Raw genomic sequence first — 14,895 nt, forward strand, 5'->3', positions numbered from 1 at the left:
TGGTTCTGTGTGGGAAAGAGAGAGAGACAAGGAGAGTGGGAGAGAGAGAGGAACGATGGCTAGCTGGTATGGTTCTTTACCTTTCTCCTCTGAAAATGATGAACATTCTTTTCACTTTCACTTTTTTGAATTGAATTCATTTTTTCCCGCCAATTCGAATGGGAGTTTCAAAACGAAAAGAAATTTTTTCGTTTTTTTTGGTCAGCCCCTAAATTAAAATTCTTAAAGTTAGTTTTGAATGAATGAAATTTTCTTCAATGAATCAATCGATGATGATTACCAAAAAAAGTGACTATTTAAACGATTGTTTTTTGTTGAATTTTTTCCTGTGCGGCAACCGTTTCTCTCTTTCTTGGTCAACAGAATTGAATCAACAAAAAATTTTTGTTCACAAATCGTTCGACAATTTAATTAAATTTATTTGATCGATTTAAAAGATCGATATTCAAGAATTTGTTTTATTGTGTGTGTTTTTTTCAACAAACTTTGATGCTGATTTCCTTCAATCAATCATGATTCGAAAACTTGTAATAATATTTCTGATTACTCAATTGGATTGGATTGATTGTAATCAAAATGAATCGAGAAATCATAATAATAATGATGATTATCATCCCATTGATATGATTAAATTATGGCAACAACATAATTCACAAATTTTAAATATTTATCAAATCATTATTTCATCCAATTCCGTTCCCGAAGATAACTTATGTTATCAATCAATCAAACACTTGGTAATGGATGCACGCAAACATGAACAATATGCATTGAAAAGTAAGTTTTATTTCAACTAAACATTTTCCATTTTCACTTCTTTTTGCCAAAGAGTTAGAATTTTCAAGAAAAAGTAAAAGTTTCTTTTGATTTGATGCCGGCAATATGTTTTTTGTTTTCTGTTTTAGAGAGGGAAGAATGCTACCGGTGAAATGATATTTGATGAGAAAATGTTTGGGTCATAAATAATTTTGTTTAGTTATATGGTGTGTGTGAGTAGAATTTAGTTTTTTGTTTCCAAAAAAAATATTTGGTGATTGATTGATCAAATGATAATTCTTGATCATGGTGATGGTAGTGTGGGGTTAGTTCCCTTCAATGTGTTTTTGAACCAAGAAAAAAGCCGCCAAACTACAGATACAGAGAGAGAAAGGTAAAATGACATTTGAAATATGTAAATGATTAGTGTGTTAAGGTGAAATGTGTGTATGTCTTTCACACACAGGGTTGTAATTATAAACAACAACAAAAAATTAACTAAATTAACAACAAAAAGAACAACTACCTATACAGTGAAAGATATGAAGCCGGATGTATTTTATTCATAAAGAAAAGAATTGAAATTGAAAATGAATGAATCAAATCAAATAATATGCACAAAAAGAGAGGAAACAAAAATTCTCAATCCTTTTTCTCATTGAATATTTTTTCCTCATACACATGTACTGTAAATGAAAATTTATTCAACAAGCAAAGAACATGAATGAAATGGATATGATTCGATAGGATGAATTTCTACGAATTTTTCTTCAAATCCCGATAACAGAGAGAGTATATTGACACAGTTTTTTTCATTTCATTCAAAGTTGAAAAAATTTGGCGAACGAATTTTGTTTTTTGTTAGATAAGAATTTTGCGTTCAATGTCCTTCAATAGATTGGATAAAATATCACATCACAATGTGATTTATTCATCGTTCAGTTGATTTATTCAAAACACCAACAATCTTCAACCGACCAACGACCCATCAACGACCAAATCAACGGCCAATCATTAAACTAACTTGACTGGCTTTTTGACTGAAAACAAAAACAAAAAAAAAAAACGCGCGCGCGCCGGCAATTTTGTTAAATAAGAAAGAAACATGTTCATTAAACACATTCATATTCGGCCGACATTGAAAATTACATACCTGTTTTGTTGCTGATGGTGGTTACTTCAGAGGATGATTAAGATTAGCTGAATGCATGTAACAATTAAATTCGTGTGAACGAACCTAGCTGTTATTCACGTTCTTGTGTCTGGCTGACTGGCTTCGCGCAAAACTTTCTTTGGAAAATTAAAGAAAAAAACATCCATAATATTAATAATAGAATTCGTTTTCGTTACGTTCATTTCGTTTAGTTTGGTTGTGTTTTTTCCAAGAAAAAGGTCGATGACCAAAAAACTAAATGAACAAGAAAAAAACAAAACAGAAAAATTTCGCTTTCACTTTTCAATGAATATTGCCTAAAGGCGATTCAATATGAGATAAGAGGGAAACACACATTTGATATTCAATTCATTTCAATTTCATTTGATTTAATGTTTTTTTCTTCTCAAAATTATTCAGTGATCGATTCAGCTGGACGATTATCAAGTGGTTTATTGGAAGGTAGATTCACTGATTTAGGACAATTTAAAGAATGCATCAAATCAACAGGTCAGGCATTTTCGGGAAGATATTGTCATGCTTTTATAACAATTCCCGAGGATTTAATATCACTTTTATCGGTAAGATTTTGTCATATTTCACAACAAAACAAAATTACTCATTCCAATGGTGGTCACTATTACAGAATATTTCCGGTTTCGATCCGGAAATGTATCAAATGGTCACAGCCAAAATAGGCATTTGTTTGCCATCAACTTGTCAACAAGATGATATTGATTCTATCGTTCATCGATGTAAGTATAATTATACAATTTCGATACATTTCTCATCCAAAACGTTCTATCAAATAAAAAAAAGTTTCAAAAATGTTCGTACCAGAATTGGAAATTCGTGTATCAAATTGTTTGGATAGTCATGACAACAATAAGGATAATCCATTTGGTTTGGGCATTTTTTTCGCAACTTTTTTCGTAATTTTAATATTGGTTGTTTCGGGAACAATTTATGACCATTATAATCTTCGATTAAAATTTGTTGGCGAATCATATGGTATGATCACGGCCAAATTAGGATCACAAGAAGAAAGCGAAGAAGAAGTCATACAAACTATACGCGAACCTACCAAGGAAGAGAAAATTCTAATGGCATTTTCGGTGAAAGAAAATTGGAAAAAAATATTTCATATTTCAGGTGGAGCCAATTCAATCAATGTTTTTCATGGAATGAAATTTTTGGCAATGTTATGGATTATCATATCACATTCTATATCATTTTCAATGATATGGCTGAATTTCAGCAATCCATTTGATATGAGAAAAAAAGTTTACAATATTTTTCAAATATTCATGTTGAATGGTACATTTTCGGTGGATATTTTTTTCTTTATCAGGTAAAAATCTTTTCCTCCAAGTGTTATTCAATTGATCTAATCTAAATTAATCAAAATATAGCGGCTATCTAGTCATGCATAATTTGGTCCGTTATATGTCGGCGGATACATCATCCGGTTTAAATTTGAAAGCAATCTATTTGAATCGTTATATTCGCATGACACCGACAATGATGTTTATTATATTTTTCAGTACAACCGTATTAAGACATCTGGGTAATGGACCAGAGTGGTTCATTACAACAATAATGTATGATGTATGGTGTCGTAGTCAATGGTATTTGAATCTATTTTATCTACATAATTTTATCAAAACTGAAACTATGGTAAGAATATCTTTTTTTACAAATGTTCATTAATCCATTCACAATCAAATTTAGTGTATAAGCCATTCATGGTATTCAGGTGTTGATATACAATTTTTTCTTATAACACCATTAATAGTTTTGTTGGTATTACGAAATCGTTGGTTAGGATTATCATTAATAATGTTCATTTTATTATCATCAATAACCATTACAGCTATTTTAACATTTGTTAATGGTTATCCACCTGTTCCATTATTCAATGATCTTATGTAAGTATCAAAACCAAAACAAAAATCCAATCCTTGTATTGATTATTGTGATTGACCAACACAGAGATCTGGAAACAATAAATTCCTATTATAAAAATATTTATATAAAACCCTATACACGTATTGGACCATATATGATTGGTGTATTGTTGGCATATGGATTACTAACAAATACAAGGGATGTTCGTCTTTCAAAGGTAAACATTATCATTACACAATCAACAAAAACACTAATCAATTGAATAATCATCATTATAGAAAGTATTATCGGCCGGTTGGATATTTGCAGTATCATCAACATTGGGCATTATGGTGTGTATGTTACCAGCAAATAATGGTTATTTACCATCAAAATTTTCTGGTGCAATGTACAGTGCATTATCACGAAATATATTTGCTATTGGTTTAGCATGGATCACATTTGTATCCATTACTGACCAGGGTGGTTGTATACAGACATTTTTTTCATTAAATTTTTGGGTACCATTAAGTCGCCTAACGTATTGTGCATACTTACTTAATCCAATTGTAATTGCCATATTTTATGGTAATTGTAATCAAACATTTGAATATACACCCTTACTAATGGTAAGTGTTTCAAGTGACCAATTGAATTCATTTTTAATTTTTGTCTTTGTTACCACCCACCACCCCAAAAAGATTTATTTTGCCATAAGTAACCTATGTGTTACCTATTTGGCATCATTATTATTGGCATTATTCATTGAATATCCATTAATGACAATAAGTAAAATTCTTTTAAGTAATTCAATGAAATGATTTCCACATGATTTCAAAAAAAAACACAAGACAACTCAATTATTAATGATTATCATCTTTATTGAACAAAAATTGTACAAATAATATTCAAATTCAAATAAAAAAAAATCTTATTTTATTTTTTTATTTTTCAAAAATTTATTTTAATTAATGAATGATTGTGAGAAATGAAAAAATGAATGATGAGAATTACCAATTTGGGCGCTGAATATTGATTGAGACATGGATGAATGAATAAATGATGAGGATGAATGCGTTGTTGTTGTTTGCGATCCATTATGATCTTCTTCGGAAAAAATGTTTTGCGAAAATTTGATAATGTAAATTGTGAGAAATATGAATGAATGAATGAATATACTTGGTTGGCATCATTTATTATTATAATCATCATCAATAAAGCAATAATATAATATTTTATATATATCGATTCAATTCATCATCATTATTATTATTTAATTATCAAATCAATCAATCAATTTAATCAATTGGGCAATCAATATTCACTGTTTTAAAAAAGGAAAAATAAGGAATCGATTGCAATCAACATAAATAAATAATAATCATTTATAATTTCGGGAAAGCATTATATATCAAGTTTTTTTTGGAAAAAAATAGATAAACGGTAATCTAGAAATTGTAAATATCTCGTTATATATGCAATTAATTAATTTATAAATAATAATAATAATAATAAAATAGAATAATTATATGACAAAATTAATATTATAATTATATAAATCACCTGTCCCGGACAATTATATTTATAGAAATCAGTCGGTAGATGACAATCGAATACGATTTTTTTTATAAAACATGAATTAAAGAAAAAAATAATTCATTTTCAAAATTCAAGAATATTTTTTATATTAAAAAAATAATAATATCATAAAAATATATTTCAATTTCAATCAAATCAAATAAATAGAAATACTCACGGAAAAAATATATCAAGATAAATAAGATTTAAAATAAAAAATTCATTATCAAAAAATTTATATTAAAATAATAATTGGTATGCAAAAAAAAATTCAAATATCTCCTACCCGGCAAAATGAAATATTGAAACAAAAAAATGCTAGCTTATATAAAACCTATTCATCACAAACAAGTTAATACCTTTTTGGAAAAAAGTAGTAGTTAAATCCGACTGTAAAAAAATGAGTTAAATATCAATTCATCAAAAACACCTACAATATATCAACAAATACTAAGCTTATTTTTTGAAATAAGGAATCAATGGGAAAAATGAAGAAATGTTCATTAACTTGAGATCAATGATAATCAACATTGGGGCAGTGAATGAATTCAAGAATTGTATATATAGAAAACAGGGAACGATAGGCAATAAATCAAACAAAATATTAATATTTACCTTATTTAGGTGATTTTCCATTATGCGAATGATTATTATCATCTTTTTGTAATGATTTTGCATTTTTAAATTCTTTAAGTTTTTGTTCAATTGCTTCCGCTTCTTTGGTCATACCGCATGCTTTATAATATTCGATCCATTGTTGATAAACGGCTTCATTATCTTGTCCAGCCGCAGCAGCAGCAGCAGTAGAAGTAGAAGCATTGGCCGCCCAAGCAGCTTGTTGCTGCTGTTGTTGTTGTGGATCGGTGGATGCGGCTGCAGCCGCAGTTGATGCACCATTTGCTTGTGAATAATATTGTGCGTAATAAGCGGCCCACATTGCATACTGATCTTGTACAGTTTTGGCTAAATTGTTTATAGAAAACAGAAAAATTAATCAATCAATTAATCATGATGATCGATAACTATGATAGTGATTCTGAATTCTGAATTTCATTTAGCACAAGCTTGACACCAAATAGCCGCGTAATTGAAATCCAATGAAGGAATTTGTACTATTTGGCTCTAATGCTGTGCATTCTACACATCCTAACACAGTGAAACAAAAACTTACGATCAGATGATGTTTGTGGCCAATAATATTGTGATTGACCAATTTGATTGGCATAAATCTGATTAGTTAGATAACCATATTGTCCATCAGTACTTGTAGCAGCAGCTGCAGCTGTTGCCGCCGCTGCATACATTGGATTATTGGCCAATGTATTCAATATAACGGTTGCATGACCACCAACTTTATCGGTAACCAATTGTTGAGCATAGGTAATCTTATCGGCCGTACCACGAATAATGAAACACTTTTCATCATTATCTGATTGAAAATTTTTATCCAATTCAATGTTACAACCGGATTGTTGTTTCAATTGACGAATCGTTTCACCACCACGACCAATTACTGTACCTGTTCGTGATGTTGGAACCACTAATCTTATCTCATCGATTGAACCCTATATGATCACAAGGACAAAATTATATTAAACAAAACATCAAAAATCACAATAACAAATTACCTGACCACCAGTAACAGTATCAATAATTTCTTTAACCATATCCAATGCTCTATTCACTGCATCTTGTGTTCCAGTAAATTGACAGATTTTATTTCCTTGTGCATCAACTTTTGTAGTATCAAATTGTACTTTACAACCAGAATCAGCCTGAATTTTTCGTATAGTTTCACCACCTTTACCAATAACCAAACCAATTAATTGTGGCGAAACTGGATATTCAAAATAGGTAATTCTTGCTGATCCGTATTCATTTAATGGTGTTGGAAAAAGTTTATTATTATTATTATTATTATTGTTGCCCATATTATTATTATTATTATTATTTTTTGATGTTCGATTAGCTAATTCAAGCTCTTTTTCAACCAATAAATCATTCAACAATTGTTTAGCATGATCAACTTTATCCGGTGTGCCACTAATTCTTAGCTGTTTATCACGATCGCCTACTTCATTTGTTTCCTGATAGATTACCATTTTAACACCAGCCCTTTCCTAAGACCAAACAAAAATCAGTATTCAATTACCAAATAGAAAAACCAAATCAATCCAAACCTGAAGATTTCGAATCATTTCACCACCTTTACCAATAACGAATCCAACTTTATTACCCGGTATCATAAAATCCAATACTTTTTCACCATTAAAAATTGTACCATTCAAATAGAGTTGATCTTTCATTGGTTTTATCGGGGCATTATTTTTCATTGCCGATAATTTTGATCCCACTTTGTTTGAAAGAAGAAAGAAAACATTAAGCACAAATTCGAATTTTTAAAAAGACAATATTTACAATCAATTTTTTTGACATCAGGAGAATAATCAGAATCTATAAAAAAGAGAAGAGAAAAAAAAGAAAATGTAATAAGATCTACTATCAAACTCCACCTATCAATCATAAGGATGGTGTTAGCGAATTCTTATTCAAAAAATGATGATTTTGCATTCATTAGCTTATGAAAAAATGACAAGTGGATAATTCAATTTTTCATTGGTAAATTTGAATGCAATCTGTATATCCATTCAATGATCAAATGAATCGAGCTTACCATCATCATTTGGCCTTTTCATTCCGCCCATGCTTTGACCACCACCAACGCCGCCGATACCAGGTTGTGATATTTTTGCAGCCAACTATATTTCATTCAATATGGAATTTTATTATAACAAGAAAAAAACAAATCAAATTTACCTGTCGAGCACGTAATAGTGCTTCTTGGAATGCATTATTCGATTCCATCTTTATTCTCTAATTGATGATTGATTGATGGATTAAATGTGAAAAAAATGAAATATGAATTTTCGTGAAAAATCAACAAAAGAATCGTGAAAAGGAAACCACTGATGGCGTGTGGCAAAACAGCGATACAAACACACACTTTGCTCACACACAAACAGTGCTGCATGCCAAACATTCGAAATGAGTATTTCTCATCACAAAAGAACAAAAAAAAATGCTCAAAAAACTATTTGGACCTAGATCGTACATTCAAGGTAGAAATAGCTGAATATTGCACTGAAACAAAAAAAAATCCAGAAACATAAATTAGGTCCATGTTCCAAAAAATTGATTGATTGCTCACAACTAGGTCTAGTCATTTTTGTTTCAATAAAAAAAGAAAATTTTTTTGATTATTTAATTTTGGATCAGATTTACGCAAATCACGCCATAAGTGAGAGAGAGAGAGAGAGAGAAAGAGTATCGAACGCGCCCAATTCAAATCTTAATTTTTGTTCGAACATAAAAAATGGAAACATTTTTTCTTTTGGATACAAGTATAGTTATCCCATTTGTTCATCATCATCGCAAATATATCAAGATTTGAATTGTTTTCTTTGAATCATAATTAAAGATTTTCAATAGAGAAAGAAAAATCATTTACGTTTTCTCAAAATGATACAATATGAATGAAGAGAGAGAGAAAAGTTGTATAAAGCTATAATCGATCGGATCGATCGATCAAGGATCGAGATGGTGATGATAAAACAAAAAACGCGAAAAACAAAAATATCCACATTCAAATATCATATTCAATCATTCATTATTTCACATGAATTTGATGCATGATAATGGTGAATGTTTGTTTGTTTTTTTAAAGTTTGTTTGTTTTTGTTATCGCGACAACAATTTGCCTAATCATCATAATCATCAACAATCAGCGATTCAATTCAATTATCATTATCCTTTTCGGAACTGTTTATTTAAAACATCTCGGAAATTTTGTTTCTTTTTCTTGGAATTGATTTGATCACGTTATATGTGTGTTATTTGATATATAATGGTGTCTTATGAATAACTAGATATTCAAGTTCTTCATCTTTGTCTTCAAGAATTTTCCTTTTTTGTTTTGCAAAAATGTCACAACAAGAATTGAAATCCTCGATTTATAATTCAATAATTTTCCTTTCCAAACGAAATAAACATTTATTTGAATGGCTAATTGGTTCATTAAGTTTGATGACAATATATCAATGGTCAGCATCAATAATCCTATCAATAATAGTTATAATTCTTTATCTAATCTATTCATTTGTTGGTGGTTATCATTATGGTTATATTGTTTTAATGACCATTTATCGTGATGCAATGTAAGTTTCATTTATTATTTTACACTTTCATCAATGTAGCATCATGACATCAATCCGTCCAGCAAAAAAATATATAGGCCAAATCGATATCGATATTGAATATATATTTAGATCATCATTACACTTTTACTAAAACGACTAACGAAAGCTAAAGATTTAATTAATTAATTTAAAACTAGAAACTAAAAACAGTGATCTTTACAAGCAAGATTTAGCATTCATTAAATCGATAAATGAATGGCCAAGGTCGTCTTGTTGTTGTTGTTGTTATCTGTTATAATGTTTTTGCTTTTGTCCATTTTTAAGTTTAAGGTCATTTTTTAAAAAAATATTTGATTTTTATCACATTTTTTATTATAGAAGTTTATTTCGTTTTTTGCGAACACAATTATATCTGTATCGTATACGACGATCAAATCAATCGGTACCGAAATTATTTCAATCAATTTGTTCGAAACATCCAAATAAAACATTATTCTATTATCGTAATGAAAAATGGTCATTCAAACGTGTGGATATATTTTCCAATAAAATTGCCCAATATTTTCTGTCGAAAGGTTATCGAAAAGGAGATGAAATAGCATTGTTTATGGAAAATCGTCCAGAATATGTTGGTATTTGGTTGGGGTTAGCTAAAGCAGGTTTAATATCTGCATTGATCAATAATAATCAACGTATGAATCAATTAATACATTCATTATTAGTTATCGAGTGTAAAGCATTCATATTTAGTTCGCAATTATTTCAAGGTTAGTTTGTTTTTCTTTTCTTTCAAACTCTGTTAACATTTTTTCGCCATTAAGCTGTTGATGATATTCGTGATGAATTAAGCAAAAAAAATCAACAAATTGAATTTTATTGTTTCAATGTTGATGATGGCGATTCAAATGATGATGATCAATCTATTTCGACGACAGCAGAAAATGGTGAAAATAGAAATACATTTTATAAAAATTTAAATATCGAAATGAATAAAATGTCAAGCGAACCACCGCAATCAACAATCGATTCAGTTTCATTTAATGGTAAGTATGATGATTTGGTGGATTGATTTGATTTGATTTGATTTTCCATTCAATTCATTTCAGATCGTTTACTTTATATTTATACATCCGGAACGGAAGGATTACCAAAAGCAGCCATAATAAAGAATAGTCGTTTTATTTATATAAGTGCTGCAGCACGTTTTATGATTAATATTTATTCAACAGATATTCTATACATTTGTTTACCATTATATCATCTTGCCGGTGGTATAATCGGTATTTGTCAAGGTATTGTTTTTGGTAATACAATCGCTATTCGTAATAAATTTTCGGCATCAAATTTTTGGAATGATTGTATTCGATATCAATGTACAGTAAGTATTGATTCGAATTGATTGATTGATTGTATTATGTTTTCTCTATGTGTTATAGGTAGCACAATACATTGGTGAAATATGTAGATATTTATTATCACAACCTGAATCGGAATCAGATCGTCAACATTCAGTACGTTTAATGTTTGGTAATGGTTTGCGGCAAAAAATTTGGAAACAATTTATCAATCGTTTTAATATTAAACAAATTGGGGAATTATATGGTTCAACCGAAGGAAATGCTAATATTAGTAAGTAAACTAATCTGATGATGATATCTTATCTTATCTTTCTTTTTTAAAGTAAATGTTGATAATAAAGAAGGTGCATGTGGTTTTATATCACAAATTGCACCATCAATATATCCAGCAAGATTGATACGTATTGATGAAGATACTGGCAAGCCAATTCGTGACCGAAATGGTCTTTGTGTTTGTGTTAAAGCTGGTGAAACAGGTGAATTTGTTGGTAAAATTACTGCCAATCCCACCCGGGCATTCGATGGTTATGCCAATGAAGAAGCAACTAAAAAGAAAATAATTTATAATGTTTTTCGTAAAGGAGATTGTGCATTTGCTTCTGGTGATCTATTAACAATGGATAAATTTGGTTATATTTATTTTAAAGATCGTTGTGGTGATACATTTCGTTGGAAAGGTGAAAATATATCAACTACCGAATTGGAAGCAATTATCAGTGATACTCTACAATTGGCTGATTGTATTGTTTATGGAGTGGAAATACCCGGTTGTGAAGGAAAAGCAGGAATGGCTGCTATTCTTGATAATGATCATCAAGTTGATGTTGATGAATTATTAAGAAAATTACGTCAAAAAGTGCCCATATTTGCAATACCTGTTTTTATTCGTTTGGTTGATCAATTGGAATTAACATCAACACATAAGTTACCTAAAGTTACTTATCGTAAACAAGCATTTGATCCACAATCAATAAAAGATCCATTATATTTTTTTGATTCAAAAAATTTTCAATACATTCCATTGGATCAACAATTATATCAACAAATTATTGATAACACAATTCGAATCTAAATCAAACCAAACAAACAAACAACAAAATCCTGCCAATCTGTGATACGTTTGTGTCAATCAAAGTGTGTTCGTGTGTTCCATATCCCAATGTAATTTTAACATAATTTTAATTGAATTAAACATATTTCACATCTGTTTTTTGGTGTATAGTTTTTATTTTAACATTTATAAAGACCGGGAAACCAATAAATTGTTGATCTACCGGATCCAGGTTGATCCAACCAAACAATAGCATCCATTGTTAAATCAGTTAGGGCTTTTTCCGAACGATTTCGTTGCCAACCAAGTTTATCCATTAAATCTTTTACCGTAACGTGTCCGTTATTTTCCTGAGCTAATTTGACAACTTTATTTTGATCCATATTTAATTCACTTGATAATGATTGTACTACATAGGTATTGGAACATTTAACCAATTGTATTCCAGTACCTAATGTTGACATTTTTTCAATTGCTTTCAAAACATCTTCCTGAATAATATCGGCATCAGATTTACTTGTTACACTTCGAGTTCGTAACAAACGTTTATATAATTCATCAATTTCCATCATACCACCAGTTCGATGATTTAAAGCAACACAAATTTCAATTATCTGTACGGCCAATTCATAATAAATATCACCAACACCAAGCATTTTGGTAAAAAAATTCGTACTCGAATACAATGGATCGACACCAATATTGGCACACATTTTCTGAAATGCACGACGAAAATTGGCATCTTTTTTAATGTCTTTTTTATGATTAACAGCAAAATCCTGAAGTTTACCACGAAATGTTTCAAATTGTTGTGATAATTTTTCCAATTGTTCTTTAGCAATCGTTGCACTCATTTCCTGATATTTGGCATCGATTTTTTGTTGCCGATGAATGGCTCCGACTCCTAAACCTCGTCGTCTCATGATTTATTGATTGAACAAACAAATTGAAATGAATTTGAATCAACAAAATGATCGGATTTATTTTTCAAAGCAAATTCAACAGCTGATTCTAATAAGACAGAGCGCAAAGCGACATCTAGTGTTGCGAATTTTTTCATTAAAAAATTTATTTAATTATTTGAAATTAGAAAAAATTAATCGACCATCATTCAATTTATATATGTAAAATAATCATCATAGAATGACAAAAATGATCAAAACTTGATTTAAGATTTCTTCACAACAGTTGGAATTAGAATGTTTTTTTCTGAACAATTCTTAAACCTTCTTCATCATATTCTTTTCTTGAGATCCACATTCGTTTGAATGATTCTAGACTGGCCAAAATTGAACCACCGATCCATGTTGAATATAAACGTTCTTGTGGTGCACTAATACGAATTTTTAAATCTTTTGGACCAATCTTTCTTACTTCATTCAGTAAACGATCACCAAATCCTTTGAATAATGTACTACCACCGCTTAAAACAATATTTTGATAGAAAATTTTTCGCAAATCTATATCAGCTTTTTCGATACTTGATATAAGAATTTCATGTACACCTTCGAATTCATGTCCAATAATATTGGGTCGAAATAGAATTTCCGGTGCTTTAAGTCTTGGTAATACACCAATTTCTACTGTACGACCATCCGGTAAAACATATGAAGTATTTTCTAATTCACCCGTGCCTGTAGTGGATACTGTTCGATCATCATAGGTACGTTGTTGATTACTGGTTAGAAAACAGATTTTCTCTTTAATTGTTTTGACAACTTCAAATTCAGCCGTCGTATTAAAAACAAGACCTTCTTTACGTAATAATAATTTCAGATGTCGTGTTACATCACGACCTGCAACATCGGATCTTGTTATCGAAAGTGGTAAAGCAAATCCTTCATAAATAGGCACTGCTTGTGTAACACCATCACCAGAATCGAGAACAATACCCGTAGTTCGTCCAGTTGCATATAAACTTAACACTGCTTGTATCGATATAAACAATGCTGGTACATTGAATGTTTCGAAAAAAATTTCCGCTGTTCGTTCACGATTTTGTCTTGGATTGATTGGAGCCTCTATTTTTGCACATTTCAAACAGAATAAAATCAGAATAAGGTGATAAAACAGTCGAAACAAAAAACAAACCTGTCAATAAAACTGGATGTTCTTCCGAAAACGTTTGTAACTGTTCTTTTGAATAAATATAATGCCATATTTTTTCCATTTCATTCCAATCGGTAACAATACCATGTTCCATTGGATATTTTATCGATAATAAACCACGATGTTCTTCGGCTCGTCTTCCTAAATATCATCGAAAAAAATGTTTCAATTTTGATTACAGAAAAAAAATATCGACAATAAAGTTTACCAATAAAAAAATCACCCTCAAGTGCACCGGCCATTACACGAATATGTTTTGGACGACCAACCAGATTAAGAAATATACATTTAGGAATTGAATCACCAGCAAAACCGGCCTTAATGACACCTATTTCCAAATTCAATATAATTTATCAATGAAAAAAACAAAATTCAAATTCACACCTGATCCATTATCAATGACAACCGGTTGATTAACCATCATAGGTAGATCCATTTTTGTTGTTGTTTTTGATTTGTTTATATTAAAAATAGATTTTTGATTATATTGATGATTGAAATTATAATTTTATCCCTAATGAAACAAGCTGAATTTTTTTAATTATAAATAATCAATTCAAAGGAATTTAGCACCATAACAAGATATTGACGAAATAATAAGTTATTTACAATCTTCAATCTGGATATATTAAAAAAACTATAACATTCTTGAATTGAGCATTAAGTTGGTATTATCAAAAATGAATCCAAATGATGATAATCAATGAAAGGAATCAAAGAATCGTTTCGAATCAACAATTCAATTGAATCATCAGGGAACAAAACTCTCGGCCAAAAATATATTGATTACAAAAAACCGAACCCCAC

The 14,895-nt window shown here is 29.9% G+C and overlaps 4 protein-coding genes across 4 annotated transcripts; 2 read left to right on the top strand and 2 right to left on the bottom strand.

Moving 5' to 3' along the window:
* The first annotated feature begins 325 nt into the window (after positions 1 to 325).
* LOC113792698 (nose resistant to fluoxetine protein 6-like) lies at positions 326 to 4,621 on the top strand. The gene is made up of 9 exons (XM_027342613.2): positions 326 to 777; positions 2,330 to 2,490; positions 2,556 to 2,664; positions 2,729 to 3,260; positions 3,322 to 3,586; positions 3,641 to 3,837; positions 3,902 to 4,034; positions 4,096 to 4,425; positions 4,498 to 4,621. Exons 1-9 carry the CDS (start codon positions 513 to 515, stop codon positions 4,615 to 4,617), a joined length of 2,112 nt encoding a protein of 703 aa, XP_027198414.2. The 5' UTR covers positions 326 to 512; the 3' UTR covers positions 4,618 to 4,621.
* Positions 4,622 to 4,709: 88 nt separating this feature from the next.
* On the bottom strand, positions 4,710 to 8,418 carry LOC113792708 (far upstream element-binding protein 1-like). Its single transcript, XM_027342624.2, has 8 exons — positions 8,192 to 8,418; positions 8,049 to 8,133; positions 7,793 to 7,828; positions 7,555 to 7,727; positions 7,003 to 7,494; positions 6,546 to 6,939; positions 5,990 to 6,337; positions 4,710 to 5,120 (listed from the first exon to the last, which is right to left on the bottom strand). Exons 1-7 carry the CDS (start codon positions 8,237 to 8,239, stop codon positions 5,991 to 5,993), a joined length of 1,575 nt encoding a protein of 524 aa, XP_027198425.2. The 5' UTR covers positions 8,240 to 8,418; the 3' UTR covers positions 4,710 to 5,120; position 5,990.
* Positions 8,419 to 8,554: 136 nt separating this feature from the next.
* LOC113792704 (long-chain fatty acid transport protein 1-like) lies at positions 8,555 to 12,135 on the top strand. Its single transcript, XM_027342619.2, has 6 exons — positions 8,555 to 9,588; positions 9,949 to 10,337; positions 10,392 to 10,613; positions 10,677 to 10,948; positions 11,007 to 11,199; positions 11,252 to 12,135. Exons 1-6 carry the CDS (start codon positions 9,356 to 9,358, stop codon positions 11,998 to 12,000), a joined length of 2,058 nt encoding a protein of 685 aa, XP_027198420.2. The 5' UTR covers positions 8,555 to 9,355; the 3' UTR covers positions 12,001 to 12,135.
* On the bottom strand, positions 12,091 to 14,875 carry LOC113792702 (alpha-centractin-like). The gene is given in 5 exon segments (XM_075822333.1): positions 12,091 to 12,897; positions 13,166 to 14,000; positions 14,071 to 14,229; positions 14,297 to 14,416; positions 14,473 to 14,875. Coding segments are annotated over 5 exon segments (1,905 nt in total). The 5' UTR covers positions 14,525 to 14,875; the 3' UTR covers positions 12,091 to 12,158.
* Between the last annotated feature and the right edge of the window lie 20 nt (positions 14,876 to 14,895).

The sequence above is a fragment of the Dermatophagoides pteronyssinus genome, unplaced genomic scaffold, assembly GCF_027571235.1.
Source record: "Dermatophagoides pteronyssinus isolate colony J.1.1.1.1 unplaced genomic scaffold, Derpt_VIB-CSIC_2022.12 sq0016, whole genome shotgun sequence".
Lineage (NCBI taxonomy): Eukaryota > Metazoa > Arthropoda > Arachnida > Sarcoptiformes > Pyroglyphidae > Dermatophagoides > Dermatophagoides pteronyssinus.